Source organism: Alligator mississippiensis, chromosome 15, assembly GCF_030867095.1.
Source record: "Alligator mississippiensis isolate rAllMis1 chromosome 15, rAllMis1, whole genome shotgun sequence".
In the NCBI taxonomy this organism is placed as follows: Eukaryota; Metazoa; Chordata; order Crocodylia; family Alligatoridae; genus Alligator; species Alligator mississippiensis.
Genome location: NC_081838.1, coordinates 7516544 through 7539500, shown reverse-complemented (window position 1 = coordinate 7539500; position 22957 = coordinate 7516544). Strand labels below are relative to the sequence as shown.

At 57.3% G+C, this 22957-nt stretch overlaps 2 protein-coding genes across 3 annotated transcripts; both read right to left on the bottom strand.

The window, feature by feature from the left end:
* Positions 1 to 7028: 7028 nt before the first annotated feature.
* TSFM (Ts translation elongation factor, mitochondrial) lies at positions 7029 to 13291 on the bottom strand. The gene is made up of 6 exons (XM_006266787.4): positions 13184 to 13291; positions 12497 to 12649; positions 11278 to 11406; positions 9297 to 9419; positions 8440 to 8524; positions 7029 to 7651 (listed from the first exon to the last, which is right to left on the bottom strand). Exons 1-6 carry the CDS (start codon positions 13226 to 13228, stop codon positions 7176 to 7178), a joined length of 1011 nt encoding a protein of 336 aa, XP_006266849.2. The 5' UTR covers positions 13229 to 13291; the 3' UTR covers positions 7029 to 7175.
* Positions 13292 to 14537: 1246 nt separating this feature from the next.
* Positions 14538 to 16821, bottom strand: EEF1AKMT3 (EEF1A lysine methyltransferase 3). Of its 2 annotated transcripts, none has more exons than XM_006266775.4 (3): positions 16405 to 16635; positions 15644 to 15755; positions 14538 to 15363 (listed from the first exon to the last, which is right to left on the bottom strand). In XM_006266775.4, the coding sequence occupies exons 1-3, from the start codon at positions 16588 to 16590 to the stop codon at positions 14981 to 14983; spliced, it is 681 nt and encodes a 226-aa protein (XP_006266837.3). In that variant the 5' UTR covers positions 16591 to 16635; the 3' UTR covers positions 14538 to 14980. The 2 variants fall into 2 exon arrangements, with proteins under 2 accessions (XP_006266837.3, XP_059575319.1); XM_059719336.1 differs by having other exon boundaries at positions 15270 to 15439; positions 16396 to 16821.
* Positions 16822 to 22957: the final 6136 nt, after the last annotated feature.

The following is a 22957-nucleotide window of genomic DNA, read 5'->3' as shown; positions in this document are numbered from 1 at the left end:
GGCACGAATGAATCTCTCCTGCCTTTCGGCTGCAGGCTTTTGAGTTTTCCAGGCCACCTCCCTGCCCCTCCACCTGCTGTGGTCTTATTCCTAGCCCCGTCCCTCCTTCCTGGCTGCCATCTGGGGATTGCTGTGCTGTTTGATCCCTCGGAGAGGCGTGAATTTTCATCGCAGTCACTGCCAGCCTGTCCTGAAGCCCATCACGCATGGAAGATCCCATGCGGGCCATCCTCTGCTTCGTGACACCCTCGTGGGATGCCGCCTGAAGACGCAGCGTTCCAGCGTCTCTGTACGACCCTCTCCATTCATCCTCCTTGCCTTTGCCATTAGGGTCTGGCTGTAGCTAGGCCCTCCTGGACCCAAGGCATTTCTTTTGGTGGCATTTTCACTGGGCTTGTAATTCTCACAGTTCATCTGTGCTATCACCCCTTCTAATGCTGGCTTCAAACAGTCACTTTCTGTACCACCTGTGTGTAGCAGGACATACGACACTTTTTTCTAGGCAGCTGCCCAAGGCTTTTGGTGGTGGAGGAGGACATGACCCTGGCCCAGTAACAGTATCCATTGGCCTTTATTGGGTGTCCCTTATATACAGCTTCCATTATACAGGCCAATATAATGGAAGATATATGCAAGTGACTCCGAAGGCCTCGCTACTCTCACACGAGAGCAAATCAAGAATTAGACTGCTCTCGACAAACGTAACCCCAACCCCCTCGGTGCACTCACTCTCACCCAGCCTGTCACTACATGGCTGCCTACTGTTTGCTCCTATGTGAATACATGCATCAGAGGGTTATTTTTCACCCTTGGAAGCACTGAGTGCTGACTGCAGCCCAGGCTGGGGATGGCGACTGGGCTGTGCCAGCGCTCCTGCAGGGACCAAAACCTGGCCCTGGCTAGACGGTCTTGCCCCTCTGCTCAGATTCAAGCCAAAGCCAGATTTGGGGTTAGGAAGGAATTTCCCCCCCTAGTCAGATTAGTACCGACTGGGGAGGCAGGGGAGGGGGTTGCCTTTCTCTATAATAGTGGCACAGCCCCTACCTGGGATCTCTGGAGTGTGTATTAACAACCTGTAACAGCAGCAGGACGCTGGCTGCCGTGATCCCCCTGCTTTCCCCGGGGCAGGTTTAGATGCAATGCCTTGTGTTGTGTCAGGGCGGACAGCAGTTTTACTAAGCAGTTGGATAATGGATTTGTAGGGTTGATCCCGTCTCAGGCAGGGCATTGCACATGGAAGTCCCTCCCGGCCCCACTTCTCTAATTGATTTCTGGTCTAGCTGGGAGCTGCCTACCTGGTTCCAGTCTTAGGCCAGGTTGTTTCTCCTCCCAGCTGCTGCCTGCCCTCAAAGGACCAGATCCTGCACTCAAAGTCGGCTGCTGAACTACATAGGGAACATGGTAGGAAGGAAGAGAAATGTGTGAGCTACCTCAGCGCCCCCCCCCCACCCCAGCAGCAAAACTGAGGGCAGCCTGGATTCTCAGGAACTTCAAATCCTCCAGGTTGCCAAGGTCGATCTGGATTAAACAGCTGCTGCTGCCCAGGCTGAAGTAGAAGGCATCACACCACCATCATCCCCGTCAGCTGTAGACAGAATAACCCTACCCTAGGGTTAAGCTAGCCTGGAGATGAATGCTGCACTACCCAAGCTTTGAGGCTGGTCCTGAGTCTGGATCTGTCAGCATCTTCAGCCCGGGATCGAGCCCTGTGTCTCTGGAGGGTCCCGGCCTCCCTGCAGGGCAAGGCTCTGCCTTTATCACAGGATCAGAACAGTTGGAGACAGTTGAGTGTCTCCCTAATCGCCGGAGCAGAGGAAGGCTTTACTCCCACAGATAAGGGAACCAGGACAGTTCGTTGCTATCAGGGCTCCTCCTGCCAGGGCCCATGGACATGCCCTTTGGCTGTGAGGTGGCAAGGCGGGCACAGAGGCTGGCAAGCATGTGGGTTTCGGTCAGTTAACCGTAGCCCTGCCCAGTCTTCTCGGGTGATTGTTTCCCTAATGTTGTTCTCCTCCTGCCTGCCAAGCCCTCGTTTCTGCTTCGCTGGCTCATTCAGTGGAGCAGCACGTAGCAAACCAAAGTGGCCATGTGGAGATCTCTGCGAGAAGGGCATGAGCTTTAGGGGGCACGCAGAGTCTGGGGGCAGCATATCAGAAGGGCACGTGCTGTAGGTGCCAACCACAAATGAAGCAGCATCAGAGGGAGAAGAACAGGGCTATCTGCTCAGCTGACTGCTTCAGGCTTTGACATCCAAGCGCTCTCATGAAGTCAGGGGTGCAGCCAGAGCATGGCCGGGAGCCACGGACTTGAGCATTTTGGGGGAACAAGGAGCTTTTCAAAGCACCTCTGCAGTGTGTCCTTTCTCAGAGCTGCTGTGCAAGGGACCTCACAAGTGTTTAACCCCCGGGCGCAAGGGGGGAATTCACCACAGCTCTTCACAGGGCATCTGAATTCCTCCAAATGGGAGTTTCCCAAGGTCAAAAGCATTTCCGTCCCGAGGTGACACTGGCGGGACCAGCCTGCGAGTGCTGCGTGATTGCTCCCATGGCATCTGCCAGCCGGTGAAGGCTCATTCACTTGGGGAACGCATTGCTAACAGCTACTGTTGAACAGCTCTCCTGCCCGCCTGCAGCGTCCTTTCATTGCAACTTCATTCATCCGAGCTTTCCCTTCGTGCTGCTGTGGGCGTTCGCTGGCCCCAGTGTGCCCTGGCCCCACGGAGCAGCAGTGACACCCTGTGGCAGATCAAGACAAGACACGTGGCTGTATAACCAGCCCCTGGAGCTGTATCATCCAGCCCACAGATCCAAACATTCAGCAGAGAAGTGGTGGCATTGGGAGCCCTGTGCACCAGCTAGCATGGCCCTGTATGCTGGATTGGGCCTCCATGCCTCATCCTGGCACATAGGGGCCAACTGAGGTTGCAAAGGGCCCTAATCCAGGGCCCAGTCCTGGAGCACAGGGCCAAACATTGGAGCACCACTGCTGTATACTGTCACCATCCCTTCAGATGCCCATCAAGCGAGGCCTTCCTCTGATACTCTCCAGGGTGTCACCGACTCCAGGCCTAGTTCCCAGTTTCCCCGCCTGCCCTGGGTTTTCAAACCTTCTTCAGCACCAAAGTCAAAGCAGTCTCTTCCCTCCCCATGCATTAGCAGGGAGAGATGTTCCAGGACCAAGGGAGGAGTCCCCACAGGGGGACGGGAAGGACAGAGGCCGGGGAATGGGTTAGGGCCCATGTTTGCCAGGGACGGGTCTCAGCACCTAGTCCTCTCAGCAGCACTGAGGCTGTCAGGGCCTCAAGGCAGCCCTTGACCAGGGAGGAACCACAGTGACCCAAGCACGAGACCCCAGCCCCATCTCCTGTCCCAGGCACGTCCCACCTCACGCGGCGGCAGCTCCTGGCAGCCAGAAATGCAGTTCTGAGCAGAGCTCCAAACTTCTCCTCCCAACCAGCCCACACCTGAGATCTGAACCTGGCTGAGCCCAGGGAGCTATTGCTCTTGGACAGGGGATTACAGCAGCTTGCTTAGCCTGCTGGCTTCATGTCCTGCAGAGCTCCCCACTCTTCCCAACCCCAGTGCAGGCTTTGAGTTGCAAATGAACATGCAAACAAGCAAAGAAGACCCTCACGCCCCCCTCCAGACACTAGCAAGGGAACCCCTCTGCCTCTGACCCCAAGCACAGCAGCCTGGCCCCTCACTGTATGCAACCGTTCTACTCGCAGCTGGCTCTGTCCCCGCGAGCTGCTCTCCTCTGGGTTTTAAGCTCCCAGGGGGACAGACCTTTAACAGAAAGCCCTACAGTTGCAGGTGCTTCACAGGGCTGGCTGCCCATCCTGTTACAGGAAGTCTCTGACACATAGATGTTACCCAGGGCGAGTCAATGCCATGCCATGCTCCCCCCCCAGATGCGAGCCAGTGATCTGGGTCAAGACCGTCATCAGAGGCCTCTCTCAGGCACGCTGGAGACCAAGGTCTTGAGGATGGTAGTAGAGATGCACCTTAAGGCAGATCTGAAGCGCCTGGGGCTACTGCTGAGTAGAGGTTTCCTAGTCCCTCCTGCTGTCCTGAGATACGATCGAGTATACTCAAGCCATCCATGACAGATATTTGCCTAACCACATCTTAAAAATCTCCACTGGGTGTGGGCAGCTTGGACCCTGTGATGGACCAGGGCAGGTCCCCTCACACATCCTCTGAGACTTAGGAGCCAGCAGCTGAGGATGAAGGTGCCCAAGTCTCCTGCTCCTCCACACCCTCCTGCTTCCAAGCCCAGACAGTCTGAGCCACTCAAGGCCTTCCTGGCAGACCAGGCCCTGCCTACAGACGTCAACCATGCCAAGGAAGTGAGGTCTGTCACACCCAACACTTAGTTTCTGTTGGAAAAGATGGGTGAGGGGACAGGAGGCCATAGGAGATCCCAATCCTCATTGCTTGAGTGGGAGCACATCCTGCTGGTGCCATGGCAGTGCCAGCACCCAGGACACCCTGGGACTGAAATCCTGGAGCAGCAAGGCTGCCCAGGCCCTTGGGAGATCCCATCCAGGCTCGGCCCCAGCTGAAGTCTTCCAGCCAAGTGTCTGTCCAGCCTGCTCTTGGAGACATCCAGGGGTGGCGATTCCCCACCCTGGGCTCCCACCACAACCAAACCCCCATAAAGACAGAATGTTCTTCTCAGCTCCAGCCTTGTGCCCCCTGCTAGCCCAGGCCCCTGCAGCCACAAAGAAGCACCTTTCTCCTTCAGGGATTAGCAGCCTGTTCTCAGATCTCCCCCAACCCTCAGGCTTCCCCCCCCCCCGACCCAACTGCAGCTCTTCCACCTTTCTCCTCCCAGTGCCCCCGAGCATGGCTCTGCTGGGGGCTGGGCTCCATTGGCTCCCTTGATTGCTCCTGGTTGACCTCAATTTCCCTCCATAGTAAGCCACAGCCACCCCAAATCCACAGCAGCTGCTATTACATCACTATGGCAGTAGGTGGCAGGAGCCCCTCATAGCAGACACATGGCACTTACCACCCCTTTCCCCCACAGCTTACTTTGGGGTAACTACCATGGGAACGCAGCCTAGAGATGAAGCCCAAGGAAATTCAGGGCTAAACAGAAGCATGATTCCAGCCCCCAGTACCCACATTCGCCAGCTCCTCCCTGTCCTAGCTTTCCTCCCCCCAAATAAAAGTCTGGTGCTAATAACACTAAGGTCGCAGATTCGATCCCCAGTTGGACTAGACAATCTCCTGCAGTCCCTTCCAGCCTTACTCCTCTCTACCTGGCCCAGAAGGTCTTTAGGCTGACAGCAGAGGACCTGGTTGCTCCCCCTGCCCAGATCAGCCTGAAGAAAGCAAAAGGGTCCAGCTGACAGGAAGGGGTAAATGGGGGGTGGGAGACCAGGCTGGTTCAACTCTGGACTCTTGCAAACCTACTGACTGCTGTATTAAGTTGTTATGGAAGTTGTGGAGCCTCGGCCTTGAGCTAGAAACACCCAGAGCAAATACCCCCTGGGGCCGGAGTCCAAACGGGGCCGGCACCTGGGACAAGTTTTATAGTTTGTAGGGTTGGAAGGGACCTGAGCAGATCTTCAAGTCCGACCCCCTGCCATGGCAGGAAAAAGCACTGGGGTCAAACAACCCCAGCAAGGTATTCATCTAGCCTCCTCTTAAAGACCCCCAAGGTAGGAGCCAGCACCACTTCTCTTGGAGGTTGGTTCCAGATCCCAGCCGCCCTGACAGTGAAGCAGCACTTCCTGATATCTAGTCTAAATTTACCCTCTGCCAGCTTGTGACCATTATTTTTTGTCATTCTTGGTAGTGCTCGGGGGAACAGGGACTCCCCCATTGCCTGCTGGTCCCCCCTGACTAGTTTGTAAACAGCTACTAGATCCCCCCTCAGCCTTCTCTTGTGGAGACTGAACAGGTTCAGGTCCCGTAGCCTCTCCTCATAGGGCCTGCCCTGCTGCCCCCTGATCATGCGGGTGGCCCTCCTCTGGACCCTCTCCATGCTGGCCACATCCCTCCTGAAGTGCGGCACCCAGAACTGGATGCAGTACTCCAACTGTGGCCTGACCAGTGTCGCACAGAAGGGGAGGATCACCTCCTTGGACCTGCTTGTGGTTCATCTGTGGATGCAGGACAAGGTGCGGTTGGGCCTTCCTGACCGTGTCCCCACATTGTCGGCCCATGTTCATTTTGGCATCAGTAGTGACTCCAAGATCCTTATCTGCCTCTGCACTGATGAGAAGGGAGTTCCCCAGCCTGTAGGTATGCTGCTGGTTCTTCCTCCAAAAAAAATCAAGCACCCACTGATCTCCAGCTTCCAAACTGCAACTGCAGTAGTGAAAGCCTGAGGGTGGTGCGGCTTGCTGGGAGACCTTTTCCCTGCCTGCCTGCGGCTTCCCAGAACAAAGCCACATATAGGCTGGATAGGAGCTACAGAACTCCAAACTGCAGCACCCTTCCACACACAGGAGCCAGTGCCTACTGCTCTGCTAGGCTTCCAGCTCCTGGGGCTGGAAACCCATGCACAAGCTGTCTCTTGATAGAGGCAGCATGGGATCAGCATGGCCTGTCTCACGGGAGGAGAACAGGGGTTCTGGATGTTGCAGGTGATGGTGCCATGCTGCATCTTGCAGGCAGAATCTAAGGTCCTCTTGGCAGAGACCGTAAGTCATGTGGGGAGGGCAGAGGCAGCCCAGATACACGTGCCACGTGTTTGCAGCCTCTGTTCCAACTAGGCACAACTCTGTTCCACTGCCCCTACCAGAGAAATAGCCTGCATCTGCCAAGGCATCAGTGCCATGGGAAGGGACACAGCATGTATCAAGGCACATTCTCCCTGTACATCCACAACACAACACCCTTCTGCTCGGGGTTCTCTCTGGTGGGAGTCAAGAGACTAACAAAGGGGCTCGTCTTTGTGAGAAAAGCATGTGGCAGGGGAGGATCAGGGCTGCTAAAGGTGACAGAGGCGGGAATAAAGCATCATTATCCCCAAGCCCCAGCCCCTCAGAGAAATGGATCAGAATCAGGTCGACCTGCATTATACCAAACACCTATTTACTGGTGCTTGCTTTGTCGCCAGCAGCTGTGCAATCCCACAGACTGGCTCTGCAGAGACCCCCCTTGGACCTTGCAACGTCCCTTGGTCACACCTCCCATGAGGGAGCAGGCCCTGAACCAGCTTTAAACCCCCTGGGCCGGGGGTGAGGCGAGGAGAGGCATTGCATCCTCTTCCTGAGACTCCTGGGCTCCCGGCAGCTCAGCAGCTTCCCCACATTCAAAACGCACAAAGTCCAGCACAGATATGCCATGGGGCTGCAGGTACTGGCCCAGGCTGAGGTTAGGCTCCAGCAGGAAGGGCTGAGCCAGCATCTTTGTCTCTGTGTTACCCCCAGGTTCGTCGTCCAGGGTCCCCAAGGACAGAGGTGCCATGCCCACGACGTGCTGCCCCAGCTTCCGGCCCATATCCACCAGGTTGGTGCCCGGGCTATTGGCTAAAGCCTCACAGATCACCAAGGCACCGTATTTGCCCAGGGCCACCTTGATCATGGAGGGACCATCTGTCGGAAGAATCCCGTGGACGTAGGAGCCGATGTAGCAACCAGAGGGCACGGCCACCCAGGCAGCTCGCCTTAGCACCATGTTCTCGCCCAGCTTCCCTGCAAGGAGCCAAAGCAGAAGCAGGTCTCACTGGGCTGTGATCAAGACAAGTTGGGGGCAGCCGTGCTCTCTCCAAATGCATGCTTCCGAAAGGAACTTGGGGGAGGGGGTGGGGACAGCAGTCCCCCAGCAGCCTCACCTCAATTTCAGGGCTGCTGCTGGAGGCAGAAGGAGATCTGAGACCAAGGGGTGGCACCGCATGAAAGACAAAGCTCCCAGCAAGCTACTCCTCCAGCCCCACAGCTCTGGGCACCCCCAGCTCCAGAAAGAGCCCAGTCTTTCCCCTGGTCCTAAAGCTACGTGCTAAAAAGGCCTGCACTGTTTCCAGATACCAGCTAGCTCCTCCACTTGCCACCCAAATCTTTCCTGGGTATCTAAATATGGAAAAGCATCCCCAGGGAAAGGGTCTAACTAGCTCATAAGGAATACCAGGGCATGCTAATTACCATATTTTCTGCACAACATGCATTTCCTCTCAAAAAATTGTAAACAATAGTGTGAATCATATATGAGAAATACAGTACGAGTTTTGGTCAGTTTTGGGCAAAAGTGGAAGTAAAATCTGCACTCAGGAAGCAGAACAAGGAGCTGGCTTAGCTCCCTGGTGGCTGCTACTCAGTTACTTACTACAATGAAATATCTTTTCCCCCTTCATTCTGCCTTTCAAAAACAAGGTACATATTATAGCCTGGGCCATGGTGCCTCAGATAACACCTGGTCTGTGGTAGTCCTAATTGTAAGTGCCCCATTTTCACCCCCTAGCCAGCCATAGGCACTAGGCACTCACCTATAGCCAGGGCCACCTGGTCACTCAGAAGCCTGCCTTCAGGCACGGTCTTGAGCTGGGAAAGATCCTCCGCTTTCAGGAAGCGCTGAAGTAGGGATGAGAAAACACCCATCAAGACAGAGCAGAACATACATCTCTGGCCTTACGGCCCTGCCCCATCTCACAGCCAGGGCCAGACACCAGCCCCTGAATATGCCCCTCTGTGATGCCCGCAATCTGTCCCCAACAGAGCCACCTGATGGGGAAGGAGGCGCTTTGCTGGGACAGCTCCCAGAGGCTGAAGGATTGTGGTGGTATTAGGAAGCCTGTTGCTGCAACTGGAGTGGTTTGAGACCAGGCCATGCAATGGCACAGACAGTGCAATGGAGCAGAACTCTCCGACAGGGGCTAGCTGCTCCCATTGAGAATCTACAGCTTGGCTGCTCCCTATAGCAATTTATAACAAGGACAGATAGATGGACAGATAGCCCAGTGACCAGACAGACTCCCACCACACAGGGGACTGAGCCTGTGGATCAGCTCAGATCCCCACTGGCAGTGCTTGCACTTTAAGGGCAAAGCTCCCAGCTGCTCTGGCCATGCCCAGAACTGCACGGATCTCAGCAACGCTGAGCAGCTGAAGGGACTCCAGTCTCCACAGCCCAAGCTAGGCAAAAAACAATGAGTAGGAGGCAGCTACCGGGAGAAGGGACATAAATGCATCAGCATCTGCTCCAGCAAAGGGGCTGGAACCCACATGATGCCCCTCCCAGGCAAATGCCCCTAGTCAATCATCTCCCACCTGGTGGGAGTGTCATGGATAAACGAGTCACATGATGCAGCGATCAGACACTCGGTCTGTGCAAGCCTGCTCTTACCTTGACATATGTCGTGAGCGGTTTCCCAGCATCCTGATGGTGGGCCATGATCCCGACTGCCACTTGCTGAACCAGCTGGCGGAACCTGGTGTTCCTGGCCACGAAGTCTGTCTCACAGTTCACCTGGCAGAGAGAAGAGATGCACTGCCTGCTGAAATCCCCCTTTACATAGCTTTAAAGCACACGGTCAACTGCTGGAGCCGGGGGTCAGTGCCATGATGGGACCAGAACAGGCCAGATGTCCCCGAGACGTCCATGAACTTGGGGAGGGGGAACAGGCCAAGGTTTACTCCTGTTCAGGGGAACTGTTTGGGATCATCAGCGCTATTTTCCTGCTAACTGGAACTTCACATGACAAATCTGTGCCACGTATTAAATACCATGTTCTCTCACATACAACACACCCCTGAATATAATAAACACCTGATTTCTGAAAGGCAGAACAAAGTGGGGGGAAAAGGTTTTCCAAGACTTATGGCTGCACAGAGCAGGGACAGAGCCTCATCTTCAGCTGACCTGCTCTCTCTTTCCTGTTTAACTGAAGCTGAAAACCTGGCTGCTCCTGAAGGCTGGCCTCCATGGGCAAATCTATGATTTTGAAAAGGGCTGAAGAGTCTCCAATATCGGGAAACAAAATGAGGGAGAGCGAAGCAGACAGCAAAGTTACCCTACGAAAGGTTAGCCCAATTAGTGGGGCATTAAGACCATTAAAAAGGAGACGTTAAGTTAATCGACTCCTTCAGCTGCCTGAGGAACAGCGTAACAGCCGCTGCATGGTACGGCAGGAATCAAAGCAGGGCAAAGAAGATCCCTGCTTAATATGCACACCTCAATTTGGGGGGGGTGCTGATTTTGGGGAGGGGCAGAGGGAAGGTGTGTGCTGTATCGAAGAGAATAGGGTAAGTTAACCTCCCAGCTGTGAGATCTGAGTGCAAGTGTCACAGGCAGCCACAGGGGCCAAATAAAAACCGATACTCTTTAACGTCTTCATCAGCGACTTGGACAAGGGAGTGAAATGTACTCTGTCCAAGTTTGCAGATGACACAAAGCTATGGGGAGAAGTGGACACGCCGGAGGGCAGGGAACAGCTGCAAGCAGACCTGGATAGGCTGGACAAGTGGGCAGAAAACAACAGGATGCAGTTCAACAAGGAGAAATGCAAAGTGCTGCACCTAGGGAGGAAAAATGTCCAGCACACCTACAGCCTAGGGAATGACCTGCTGGGTGGCACAGAGGTGGAAAGGGATCTTGGAGTCCTAGTGGACTCCAAGATGAACATGAGCCGGCAGTGTGACGAAGCCATCAGAAAAGCCAATGGCACTTTATCGTGCATCAGCAGATGCATGATGAATAGGTCCAGGGAGGTGATACTTCCCCTCTATAGGGCGTTGGTCAGACCGCAGTTGGAGTACTGCGTGCAATTCTGGGCGCCACACTTCAAGAAGGATGCGGATAACCTGGAGAGGGTCCAGAGAAGGGCCACTCGTATGGTCAAGGGCCTGCAGACCAAGCCCTACGAGGAGAGACTAGAGAACCTGGACCTTTTCAGCCTCCGCAAGAGACGGTTGAGAGGCGACCTTGTGGCTGCCTATAAGTTCATCACGGGGGCACAGAAGGGAATAGGTGAGGATTTATTCACCAAGGCGCCCCCGGGGGTTACAAGAAACAATGGCCACAAGCTAGCAGAGAGCAGATTTAGACTAGACATTAGGAAGAGCTTCTTCACAGTTCGAGTGGCCAGGGTCTGGAATGGGCTCCCAAGGGAGGTGGTGCTCTCCCCTACCCTCAGGGTCTTCAAGAGGAAGTTAGATGAGTATCTAGCTGGGATCATCTAGACCCAGCACTCTTTCCTGCCTATGCAGGGGGTCAGACTTGATGATCTATTGAGGTCCCTTCTGACCCTAGCATCTATGAAAAACCTGTGGACTAACACCAGTGCTGGTACATCCACTTCACAAGTTCACGTGCAGGCGGTACTCACCTCCACCATCACAGCTGCATTCCCCTCCAGCAGCACTCCAATTAGCCCTTCTTTCGCCTTCCTGCCCTGCAGCTTGGAGGCTTTGCTCCATCCTTCCTTCTGGGCTTGCTTGTGGAGCCAGACTTCAGCCTTTGAGGACAAAACCAAGCAGTCAGCTCAGCCCAGAGCCCTGTGCTTCATCTCCCTTCAGAGCACAGGACCATCCAGGGCAGCCCACATACTGCCAGTGGCAGCACTGGGGGCTGGATGATAGGGCTCCCACAAGCCATATATTTGACACTGCTGGTCTGTAATGTGCAAATCCACCTGCCTTCCACTCGACTTCAGGCTAACACTGCTAACCCTGGCTGCTTTGAGCAGCGTTTCTCAAGCTGTGGGTCACAAGAATATTTCAAAGGGTCGAAAGCTGTGGCAGGGCAGAGGGGTGGTGGGAAGAAGCCTGCCCCTTTCAGCAGGGGAAGGGAGTAGGGGAAGAGGTATGTGGCCAGGCTGGTGGCACTGGGGTCAGCCCTATGCTCCCAGGGGCAGGGCAGCCGGGAGATTCTGCTCAGGAGGGTGGGAAGGGCCATGATCAAGTTGTCTGGCGTGTCATGGCAGCCCCAGCCCGGGGGGGAGGGGGGGGGCGGCCACAGGCCTCTCCTCCTCCCCCTGCCTCCAACCCGTGCTGGAGCCAGACTCCCTTTGCTGCCACCCCCATGAGCTGGAGCCACTACAGCAACGGTGCTCCAGCCCAAGCAGGACAGGAGCAACTGGGGGCCCTGGGTCGGGAGTGAGACACACCAGCATAGCCCATGGTGGGGGAGGGGATAGGGGTCAGGCACTGGCAGGGCTAGAGGAGTGTGGGTCAAAACTGGCCATGGACCTTTGCAAATGGATCCCGGTACAAAAAAAGTCGAGAACCACAGGAATAAACCTCCTGAGATCCCTTCCAACACTAATTCTCTATGACTACCTCTCTTTATTTCATGAAGTGCCATTTGCTTTGCTACCTGTACACCACTTCCTCCTACATTCTGGGGTTTGGAGGAGCAGAAAAGATTGCCCTGCTCTTGCTCAGCTCTTCCTTCTTCTGTTGCAGCCCCCCCTCACCTCCATCCTGCCTCCTTCCTCCGGGAAGGGAAATCCAATCTCTAGGCCCATCTAGACGAGGGGAGTCAGAGCCCCACGACCACCTGGGATTCAACCCAACGGCTGGGCACAACAGGAAGGCAGCCCCCACCTGCTTGAAGTCGTTCCCAAACGTCTCCAAGGCTTTCCTGCAGTTCATGAAAGAGTAGCCCGTTTTCTTCCGGAGCCGCAGCAGGAGCTCCTTATTCGTCGCCAACAGCCGCAGGCCGGTGTGGAACAGCCGGGCCAGCGGCCACGAGCCCAGCTGCAGGGAGGAGGAGATGAGAGCCAGGGCAGCGGGACCCAGGGCCGGCAGCGCGCATCGCAGCCGGAACGGCCCTTCTGGGGGCCGTCGCACCCCAGCTCCACCGGTTGCGGCTGGCTGGGTCCACGCCGGATCCTCTTAGTTCCCAGGGGACACCATGAGGGTTGACGCCCTCCAGTGCGACCCCCCCCCCCATCCCTAGCGTAGCATTGCTCCATGGCAACCGCCTCCACGGCAACCACCTCCCAGGGTGCTGCCCAGGGGCTGCAGGACCCCCAAGGCAGCAGGGAGCCTCCCAGGGGTGAAGGGTCAGAGGTCAGGGGGCATGCACGCTGGTGAGCAAGAGAAACCCCCTGGGGAAGGGGACCCAGGAGTCCTGCCCCAGGAGCTGGGGGAGGGGCAGGACTCCTAGGTGCCCTTCCCAGGGCTTTAGCGTGCTCGCCAGCGGCCATTGCCCCTGCCCTTTCACCCCGGGAGGCCCCGTGTCCTGGCCCTTGGACCTTTCGCCCCGCAGAGCCGGGCGCTGCCCCTCACCTGCCCCGGCCGGGCCCCGAACGCAACCATGGCCACCCGCTGCATCCCGCAGCCTCGTCACCGAGGAGCGCACGTTCTGCGTCACGGCGCCCGGCTACGGGATCCGGCAGGGAACAAACCGAGCGTAGGGCGCATGCGCAGGGGGCCGGGTGCTGGGCTGATGGGCAGTCAGTCACAACTCCGTCCCGCCCTGCGTTGAGTGGATTGGAGGGCGCGCTGGGTGATGCCGGCTGCCAATGAAAAAGAGACCAGAGGGCAAGGCACCGTCTCATTGGCTGCTGAAGTGCTTTGGGGCGGGACTCTCCGGCCTGCTTTCCCCATAGATTCGTTTAACCCTTTGAATCCTGGGAGGCCTAGCAAGGATTTAACCCTTTGAACCCAAGCGTCCTAATCCGCCCCCCGCACCCCAGGCATCCTGATCCCCCCATATAAAACCCAGGCGTCCTGATCCCCCCACCCCCATTTAGACCCAGGGGTCCTGATCCCCCCATATAAAACCCAGGCCTCCTGATCCCCACATAAAACCTAGGTAAGGCCTGACCCCCCCATATAGAGCCCAGCCATCCTGATCCCACCGCCTCCCCCCAGCCCGGTGCAGAATCCAGGCATCCTGCTCCCATGCCTCATCCCCCAGGGAGCCCCAAGTCCAGTGCTGCAAACAACCCCCCTGCCCACAGCTTAGCGCCTTGCAGGGCAAGGACAGCCAGTGCAGATGCAGCAAAGCAGAGCTGACCCCATGCTCTGAGCCCCTCGCTCCTGCAGGAGCTGGATGCACATGTGCGACCCCCCCCCCCCCCCCCCAGTATTCCCTTCCAGCCAGGCTGTTAGTGCCTGGAAGACAGGGCGCTTTCCTCATCAGAGAAAGTCCCTGCGATCTTGCTAGCCGACCACAAACCCCCAAAATGCAATAGTCCTTCGCCAAACCACCCGGCTTCCTAGAAGGAGGAAGCAATTCCTCGTACGGGGGCCCAGTGCTCGGAACGCAGGCCAGAGTCCTGGGAAGCTCACGCAGCAATCGAGACCCATGAGGAAGTGTCACCTCCGCACCCCCCCGCCCAGAGCATCTCCGGCAGCCCCCCGATGGCTCTTCCCAGCCTACAGTTCCCGCAACATCTCCCCCCCCCCACCCTCCCTTAATCCCTTAGTCACTTCTCAGTAAACGAAGCATGATGCCACGCATTCTTCCCCTCTTACGAGATAACACAAGTGCCCCAACACCAATCAGAGCAATAAGGAGGTCATGAGCTCGTGACACCATTGGGTGGGAATGCAAAGGAGCTTTTAGTCATTTTGCCCTTGGCTTAACTCTTATCCCCTCCCATCCTTCACAAGCAAGGATCTTTCCAACCAAGCCTGGCATGAAACCCACCTTTATTTCTCATAGAGCATCACAACAAAAAAAGAAAAGAGATACATGCAAGGCACCACGGTGTCTCTGAAGGGACGTTCAATGCTGGTTATTCCCTCCTGGCTTTCCTGGTATGAGGTTCTTTTGCTGGTGGCCCAGAATCCTCCTCCAAAAACATCTCCCCAAAGCTGGCATCTGGTTCTGGGGGCTGCCACATCCACCCACTCCCAATGCAGGAGGGGAGGGCTGGTAATGTCCTGGCTCCCTGTTGCTGGCACAGAAACATGGTCCAGTTCTGTGTTTGTCCAGAGAGTAGAATCACGCTCCCCCTAGCACGGGTGGATGCTGGTGGCTCGATCAATGGGGATGCTGATTTACTACGGATGCGGCTTGGTTAGAAAAGCCCGCACCCGTCCCCCTAAATCCGGGGGCAAAGCGCAGCCCCTGCCTCACCGCCGTGTGACCCGGTAAATGCTAATGTTCTCCTGCTCGTCCCGCTGGACCAGCTCACAGGCAAAGTGCCGGGGAAGCAGCGTCTCAAAGAACTCGGCCGTGCCGTGCTCCTGCCGCATCTTGGATGCCAAGTAGATGGTGGAGCTGGGGCCGCTCAAGTGCTGTAGGGTGCGGAGCAGCAGTGGGTATGTGTCCCGCAGGTAGATGATGTCAGCCCCCAGAATGACATCATAGCCACTCGGGAACTGCTCGTGATCCAGGCCCCAGGACAGGGCGCGGATGCGGGCCCGAACCATGTGCTCCGCTGGCACGTTACGGGCTACGTTCTCCCGGAGCTGCTCCAAAGCCAGCGGAAGGTCCGTGAGGGTCACATCTCCCCCTGGAAGGGGCGAAAGAGCCCCGGGGGGGCTTGCACCAGGTCCACCACTGAGCCAGAGGAGCTGCTATCTCTGCCACTAGTATGGAAGGGTTAACCAATGCCCGAGGCAACTGGTAGCTGCCCCATTGCTAAATCTTGTTAGCTCTCCTTGTACAGAGCACCTGCACCAGGCAGGGGCCCAGAGATCCAATGCTGAGGGGCTCACACCCCCCAAACCAATGCGCAACACACCCCTGGTGGCTCACCCACCCCAGAGTCACAGGTGAGCTGCCATACGTACCAAGCAGGGTGGCCAGGATGCCCACGATGCCCGTCCCAGCACCCAGCTCAATCACCTGCTTGCCCTGGAAATCCAGCTGCTGCTCCTCAAAGTACTGGCACAGGGCAAGCGCCTGTGGCATGGAGGACAGGGTCGCATGTGTTGATGGAGACATGTCAGAAGGGAACACAAAGGATGCGGTTCCTTTGGGGACAGCTCTGGGTCGCCCCCCGCCCCGATGAACAGATGGAGGGGGCAGCTGTTGTAGCAGGGACCATACAAGGATGGCATCTTGCAGGGCTCAAACCCAGATCTAGAACCCAGCAGGGAGTCGATGCTCCAAGCCTGGAGGGGGGGCATTCAGAGGCCAGAGCTGCACGGAGACCCCCGCTCTGACTCATAAGCCAACTCCCCCCACCCCAGCCACAGGCACCATGACAGGGCCATGGCTTTCCATTGGGGGCTGGCCCCAGCCAGCCCTCCACAGGCTCATCTCCCCACTCCAGCTCCCTGCTGACCCCCTCATGCCCTCCCACAAAGTCCTTTCCAGACAGGTCCCCTGCAGCCAGCTCCCCCTATACTCCGAGACCCCCTTCATCCAACCCCTCCGTATCCCAGGGCCCCCACCCACTCCAGGTGGCTCCCCCTGCACATCAGGACTCCCTACATTCATCCCGGCCAGCCATCTGCCCCACCCCCTACATCCCCCAGCCAGCTGCACCACCCAACCCTACATCCCCCCCACCCCCCAGCCATCTGCCCCACAGCCCTACCCCGCTCACCGCCTCCCAGACGGGCGCCGCCACGCCGAGCCGGGCGCCGTGGTGCTGCGCTATGCGGAGCCCGTGGCCGCAGAAGTGGTACCGGGCCTCGGCGGGGAAGGCATCGGCAAAGAGCCCCACGTCCCGCGGGAACACGGCATCCAACGCCTCGGCCCCCTCCACGTGCGCGCACCTGGGCGCCGCCATCTTGCGGCCGGAGCTTTCCCGCCTGCGCGGATTGGCCCACTCGGCCCGCCGGCTCGCTCCTATTGGGCGGCTGCCCTGCCGCTCCGGAACGGGGGGGAGGAGCCTCCCGTGGCTCACCTGTGGTCCAAAGGAAGGCTGGGGTTGCCATGGGGTTGCCATGGAGCGGTTGCCGGGTAACCCTCTCTGCCTGCCCTACGCGAGAGGGATGCTGCGGCCGGAGCCCTGTGTGTGTGTGTGTGTGTGTGTGTGTAGAGGGGCTTGTGGAGGGGTGTGTTCATTTACCATAGAGGAGCTCCCAGGGTCCTAGCAGGGCTCCCAGGGTGGGAGGGGTGTTGGGGGGTCACTTTGCTGGCGGGAGCACATGGACTTTGGCTGTTTATCTGCAGCCTGGCTCCCGTCCATCCAGCTCGTGACTGGGGGAGGACAGGGGGGTGACAGGCGGGGACAGAGGGCCCATCCTATGTGCGTCATCTCATTCTCCAGGGCAAGCCACCCAGATCCTCTGCCGGGCCTCACAGAATAATGCTGCTGCCCGGTTACAGGTTAACCCAGTGCCCAGCCGGGCTTGTTTGGATGACAGAACTCAGTCAATGAAACAGTAGAAACACGGGGGATCTGGGAGATGGCTGAACTCCAGGCTTCGTGCCTGCCAGTGGCCAAGAAGCAGCTTGAGTTCCCCAAAGCTCGCCAGGGAATCCAGCGGCCGACACAAAAGAACATGAGAATGGCCCTTGGCTGGGCCAGGTCCATTCTTCCCTGTCTCCTGTGTCACTCGGCAGCAGAGAGTGCAGAGTGACTGGGCCTGACCAGGGTTTTTTCCTCTCTTCCTCCCCCTTGCAGCCTCCAGCATTTAGGTCTAGGACACTGATGCAGAGGCTGTGCCCATCACTCCCAAGCTCAGTAGCTCCCAATGCCCCTTTCCACTAAGCACATGTCCGATCCCTTTGGGAATCCGGCTACGCTCCTAGCTCCCACAGCATCTGGTGGCCGCGAGTCCCACCTTTTCACTCCTTTTCATGGACCTTTTCAACGCTGAGGGAAAAAGAACATCCTTGTGTTCGTTTTAAACTGACGACTTTCTCATTTCATGCCGTGGCCCCTTGTTCTTGTATTGAGAGAGGCAGTCAGGAATAAATCCCTATTTATTATTATCCCATCATGTTCGTTAGTCCCCACCGAGGACCAACGTAGCAATGGATTTCCCATCACAAGAGCTCTGCCACACACACTTATGAGTCTCGCAGAGCAACGGGCTTCCCAGACCCTGTACAGCAATGCTTTTCCTTCATCCTGACCAGCCAGAGCTGAGCTCATCCTCAGCCAATTAAGAGATTTAGCGCCATGTGAGAGCATGAATTAACTTTCTCTGGGGCTGGGAGAGTGGCTTGGAGGGCTAAGCAGGGGGGGATTAGACCCGGAAAAGAGATGGGTTTCAAAGCCTCTGCTTAATGGGATTTGCAGCTGTTTGCAGGACAACACAGAGATGAAGCTGGGCGTTAGAAGGAGATTTTGGCCTGGGCAGCTTATCCAGGACTTGGCATCAAGATGCAGGCAGACCAGATAAGCCCTGAGGCCCATGGAGCCCATCACCCTGGCTCCAGTGTCCAGAGCAGAGGGATAACCTACCCCTGCATCAGGCCTCATGCTAATCTGTGCACTAAGCACCAGGCTTAGTGTCTCCACCACCTTCTCCGACCTAGTGTCCTGCCTCTTTGTGAGTCTGGCCATGCTCTTGGCCTCAGTCCCACGCTCCAGTCACCCGTCAGGCAAAGCGTCACCTCATCTCTGTGCTGACTGAGCTGCTTTCAGCTCAATTGTGAGGCACCTTGTTCTCAGGCCTCAAGATCTGGAGAGCAAATGCTCTCATACTGCCTTCCCTCAGGGCAGGGGCGTCCAAGATGCAGCACGCAGGCCATACAGAGCCATATCATGCAGCCCCCGGGGTCTTGAATTGACCAGCAGGTGCTGGATTGGCCCTCCCTGCAGCGCCTGGGGGACACGCTGCACCTAGCATCCATGCGGGGCCAGATCAGGACCAAGTCTCCCCCACCAAACATGCCAGATCCAGCGTGTGTGCCACCCAACCTGACCTGTCTGGGACTGCATCCACTTCAGGGACTGGGGCAGGTGCTGTGCACAGTGTGGGCCCCAGCCAGCCAGGGTGTGGAAGCCAATCCTAAATCTCCATGCACCTCCCAGCACTGGGGCAGCAGAGAGGCCTCCAGAAGGAGCCTGATGGAAGACCAGGAAAATCCCTGACCTTGCAAACCCCCAGAGGACGTCACAGTGAGAGTCCTGCTCCCTCTGCGCTCGCTCACCCGCAGACCCCAGCAACCACCAGCCGTCCCAGGGCTGTTACTCTTTAACTGCTGCTCCTTCTGAGCCTGACTGGAGGCGCCAAAGTTTTCATTCATTGTCCCTGAAAGTGCGTCAGAGCCGCGGGTCACTGGTGTATCCTCTTCACCCTCCAATGCCTCCGCGATGCTGTGCTCAGCAGGAGACCCAGGACCCTGGCATTGGCTGCCCAGTACTATCAGTGCCAGCTCCCTGCTGGGCGTCCATGGGGCAAGGCTTCCTAGTGCACTCTGTGGGGTCTGTGCAACCGTCTTAAGGCCCTTCTCCACATAGGCCACTGGCTTCATCCTCTTGCCTTTCTATCCTCGTGGCTGGAGCTGCCTCATAGACGAGAGAACAGGAGGGTTGGAAGGGAGCTCAGGAGGTCACATCTAGTCCAACCCCCTGCTCAACGCAGGCCCAGCCCCAAATACATCATCCCAACCAAGACTTTGTCTACCCAGGTCTTAAAAACCTCCAAGGATGAAGATGCCACCACCTCGCTAGGTAACTTGTTCCAGTGCTTTGCTACCCTCCTGATGAGAGTTTTTCCTAATATCCAATCTCAGCTTTCCTTGCTGCAACTTGAGCCCATTGCTCCTTGTTCTGTCACCTGCCCCCACTGAGACCAGTCCAGCTCTGTCCCCTTTCAACTCCCCTTCAGGGAGTTGAAGGCTGCTATTAACACTCTCCCCCCCCCCCCCCCAACCCCTCCTTAGTCTTCTCTTCTGCAGACTAAACAAGCCCAGTTCCCTTCGCCTGTCCTCGCAAGTCATGTTGTTCAGCCCTCTAATCATTTTCATTGCCCTCCACTGGACTCTCTCCAATTTCCCCACATCCTTTCTGTAGTGGGGGCCCAAAACTGGACCCAGGACTCTAGATGTGGCCTCACCAGTGCCAAATAGAGGGGAAGAATCGCTGCCCTTGATTTGCTAGCAACACTCCTACCAATGCAGTCCAGTATGCCGTTAGCCACCCTCACAGCCTTCTTTAGGTTGTGGACTCTCCTTGGAGGTTTAAAGACCTGGCTAGACAAAGCCTTGGCTGGGATGATGTAGCTGGGACTGGGGCTGGGGCTGGGGCTGGGGCTGGTCCTGCTTTGAGCAGGGGGTTGGACTAGATGTTACCTCCTGAGGTCCCATCCAACCCCCATGTTGTCTGATTCTCCACCAAGGGCACACTGTTGGCTCCAGTTCAGCTCATTGCCCACTGTCACCCCCAGGTCCTTTCCACAGATGTATAGATTCATAGATGTTAGGGGCTGGAAGGGACCTCACGAGATCATTGGGTCCAGCCCCCCTGCACTTGGGCAGGAAAGACTGCTGGGGCCAGATGAGAGCAGCTGTTCCTCCAGCGTACCTTAAAGCCCCCAGCACAGCGTATCCTGATGCCTGGTCTCTGCTCAGGGGCTGGATGTGTTCGAGTGGCAAGTGGTCCACTATGGGTAGCTGGGAAGGCAGACGTCTCATCCCCTCTGAGACCCTGACAAGGTTGCAGGGTGGAGATCAGGGATGTCATTGAATCTCAGGAACCCTTGGGAACAGCAGCCAGCAGGAAACCACCCTCCCTTCCTCATCTTGCCTGGGGCAGCACCTAACGTCTTAGCTTCTCATTACCAAGCCCTCTATGCCCTGTCAGCCCCGATGATGCCAATCCCATGGCCCTCACTTCCCCCGTGAGTCGCGTGGTGAAAGCACTGTTTCCCATAGAAGCCGTGACAAGCTTCAACTACACCCTCCCCCCCAGCCCCCTCCCCCCCCCCCAAACCCCTTTTGTCTGAACAGACTCCAGGCCTGCGTGTCTAGCAACACAGATGTCTAGGAACCCAGGTCCCTTCTCCCCGTGCCCAGGGCTTAATTAGAAGCCACTTGCCACCTAATTAGCACATGAGTCACTTCGGTGGCAGTAAAGCACAGAAGGCCAGGATGTGACCACAGAGGTCATTGCAAAACCCCGCGGCTGACTGATGGGCTCCCAGCACTCCCGCCCCGCGCCGAGCTCCTCAACAACTGAGACTGCTCGTCTGCTTCTAGCAAGAGCCAGAAGTCACAGCCAAGAGGCTCTGGAGGAATTCCCTGACAGAGGAAGGAGCGATTGGGCAAAGCCCCAGCAAGAGGATCCTGAGAGGAAGGGCTAGGCTAAAGCCAGGCAGAGGAACTGTAGGTCGCAGCAGAGGGGTCCTGGCAAGGAGAAGGGCTGGGGGATTCTTCCACATGAACAATTGAAATGGAAGATCTGGGAGGCCAGGAGCTTCCCTGACTGCCGCATGGGTCCATGCGTGTGCATGCACACACGTGTGCTCATGGACGCTCATCCTCCAGATGCCCTGATCTCTGAACCCCCTGCAGCAGAGGATGGACTTGGGGTGGGGGGAAGAGGGTGACTCCTCCCTAGGATTGATCAGAAGCTGCCAGACCCCCCTCCTTCCGCCCTGCCCACTCAGTTGGCCACTACCTCCCACATAGGATGCAGCGGAGTTTGCTCATCTTCCTGAGAAAGCTGACGCTGGCCCTTCTTGCCACCCAGGTTCCCATCACATCACGTCACATCACGTGCCATGGAAGCACTGGGAATCCAGGGGCCTCTGAGTCACACGTGCTACTCAGCTGCTACTGGAGAGGTTCCCTGACCACTGAAGGGGAGAGCAAAGCCAGCCTCTGGCCTTGAGACAGGAGCTGCATCCATGGGTCAGTGCCACGTATCAGCTGTGGGAGAGCACGGGATCCGAATGGATGGAGCCATCAGCATGAGAGGTCACTGCTTCCCCAATTACCTGTGCTGGGATCGGTCCCAGGCTGGAACCTGATGGCTTCTCAGAACCTCAAGAGTCAAAATCCCCCTGGTTTCCCAAGCACCGGCCTTTGATAGCTCACCTTGCGGGGGTCCAGGCTCTCTGAGCTGCAAAGCATGCGGCTCTCCACCCCAGGGGTGGGAGGAGGCAGGCTCCTAACCCTGCCTCTGATGCCTGGGGATGTGCGGGGTGCTCGTGGCTCCGTGCCTCAGTTTCCCTGAGGGCAGCTGTGCTGCACTCCTTCCTTGAGGAGCAGGCAGGCTGGGCTCGTAGGGCCCTGGGGGAGGAGAAGTGATGCCATGTGGGGCCTGGTACCCTACAGAGCATGTGGCCATCTCCCTCTGTCTTGCACACACACACACATGCATGTACACACGCACATCCCCCCCCGCTCCCTCCGTATCTTCTCAGAACTCCCATGCCTTTTCCTAACCACCGGACGACCGGGGCGGGTGTTGACAGCCCAATCCCTAGGGCCAAGGTAGTGCCTGGAGGCATGAGTCAGGATCAGCCTGGAACCCAAAATTCCCCCCTGGGGATGAGCTTCCAGTAAGGGCCTGGCCACAGCCCCCACGTGGGAACCGGAGGGATGGGTGTGGGGGGGTGGGGGGTTCCTTTCTGGCCTCTCCCTTCCTCTTTTGCTCTGGCCATCGGTTTCGCCCCTTCCCTGCCCTTCTGCGCTCAGTTTCCCATGTCCAGGTCTGAGCGAGGCCCTGTGTCGGCCCAGCCCAGGCCCTCGGAGCTGGGTCACGGATGCGACTGGAGGAAGTCGGTGGGATCAAAGGGCGGCAGGGGGGGTCTATGGATCTGGGGTCATGGATCTCACGCTCCCATCGGTGTGTTTGGGGGGCTGGGGTCAGAGATCATGGGGCGGGGTTGGGGGTCAAGGGGAATGGGGTCAGAGATCGCTGGGGCAGCAGGTTCAAGATCGCTAGGATCAGGGCTTAGCGGGCATGGGGGCTGGGGTCAAAGGTCACTGAGGTTGGGGCTAGAGGTCACTGGAGCACTTGGGCTGGGGTCAGAGACCACTGGGGCTGGAGTCAAAGGTCACAGGCTGGGGGTTAGAGGTCAGGGCAGCTGGGATCAAACATCAATGGGGCTGGGATCAGAGACCCTTCCCACCCCAGCATCTGAGTCACTGGGGCTGACTGCGGAGATGAAGGATCAATGCGGGGTGGGGTCCGCAAATCCCACTGCGGCGGCCCCTTTAAGGGGGGGAGTGACGTCTATTCTCTGCGACGC

What these genes read in the sequence shown, in the direction of transcription:
- TSFM (XM_006266787.4), bottom strand. Translation starts at nt 13,228, where the DNA reads ATGCAGCGGGTGGCCATGGTTGCGTTCGGGGCCCGGCCGGGGCAG. An exon ending in TTGGGAACGACTTCAAGCAG is followed by an intron (nt 11,407 to 12,496) that starts GTGGGGGCTGCC and finishes TTGTCCTCAAAG; the next exon opens with GCTGAAGTCTGGCTCCACAA. An exon ending in CCAGGTGGCCCTGGCTATAG is followed by an intron (nt 7,652 to 8,439) that starts GTGAGTGCCTAG and finishes GGCTCCTTGCAG; the next exon opens with GGAAGCTGGGCGAGAACATG.
- EEF1AKMT3 (XM_006266775.4), bottom strand. Translation starts at nt 16,590, where the DNA reads ATGGCGGCGCCCAGGTGCGCGCACGTGGAGGGGGCCGAGGCGTTGGAT. An exon ending in CGGCGCCCGTCTGGGAGGCG is followed by an intron (nt 15,756 to 16,404) that starts GTGAGCGGGGTA and finishes TCCATGCCACAG; the next exon opens with GCGCTTGCCCTGTGCCAGTA. An exon ending in CATCCTGGCCACCCTGCTTG is followed by an intron (nt 15,364 to 15,643) that starts GTACGTATGGCA and finishes CGCCCCTTCCAG; the next exon opens with GGGGAGATGTGACCCTCACG.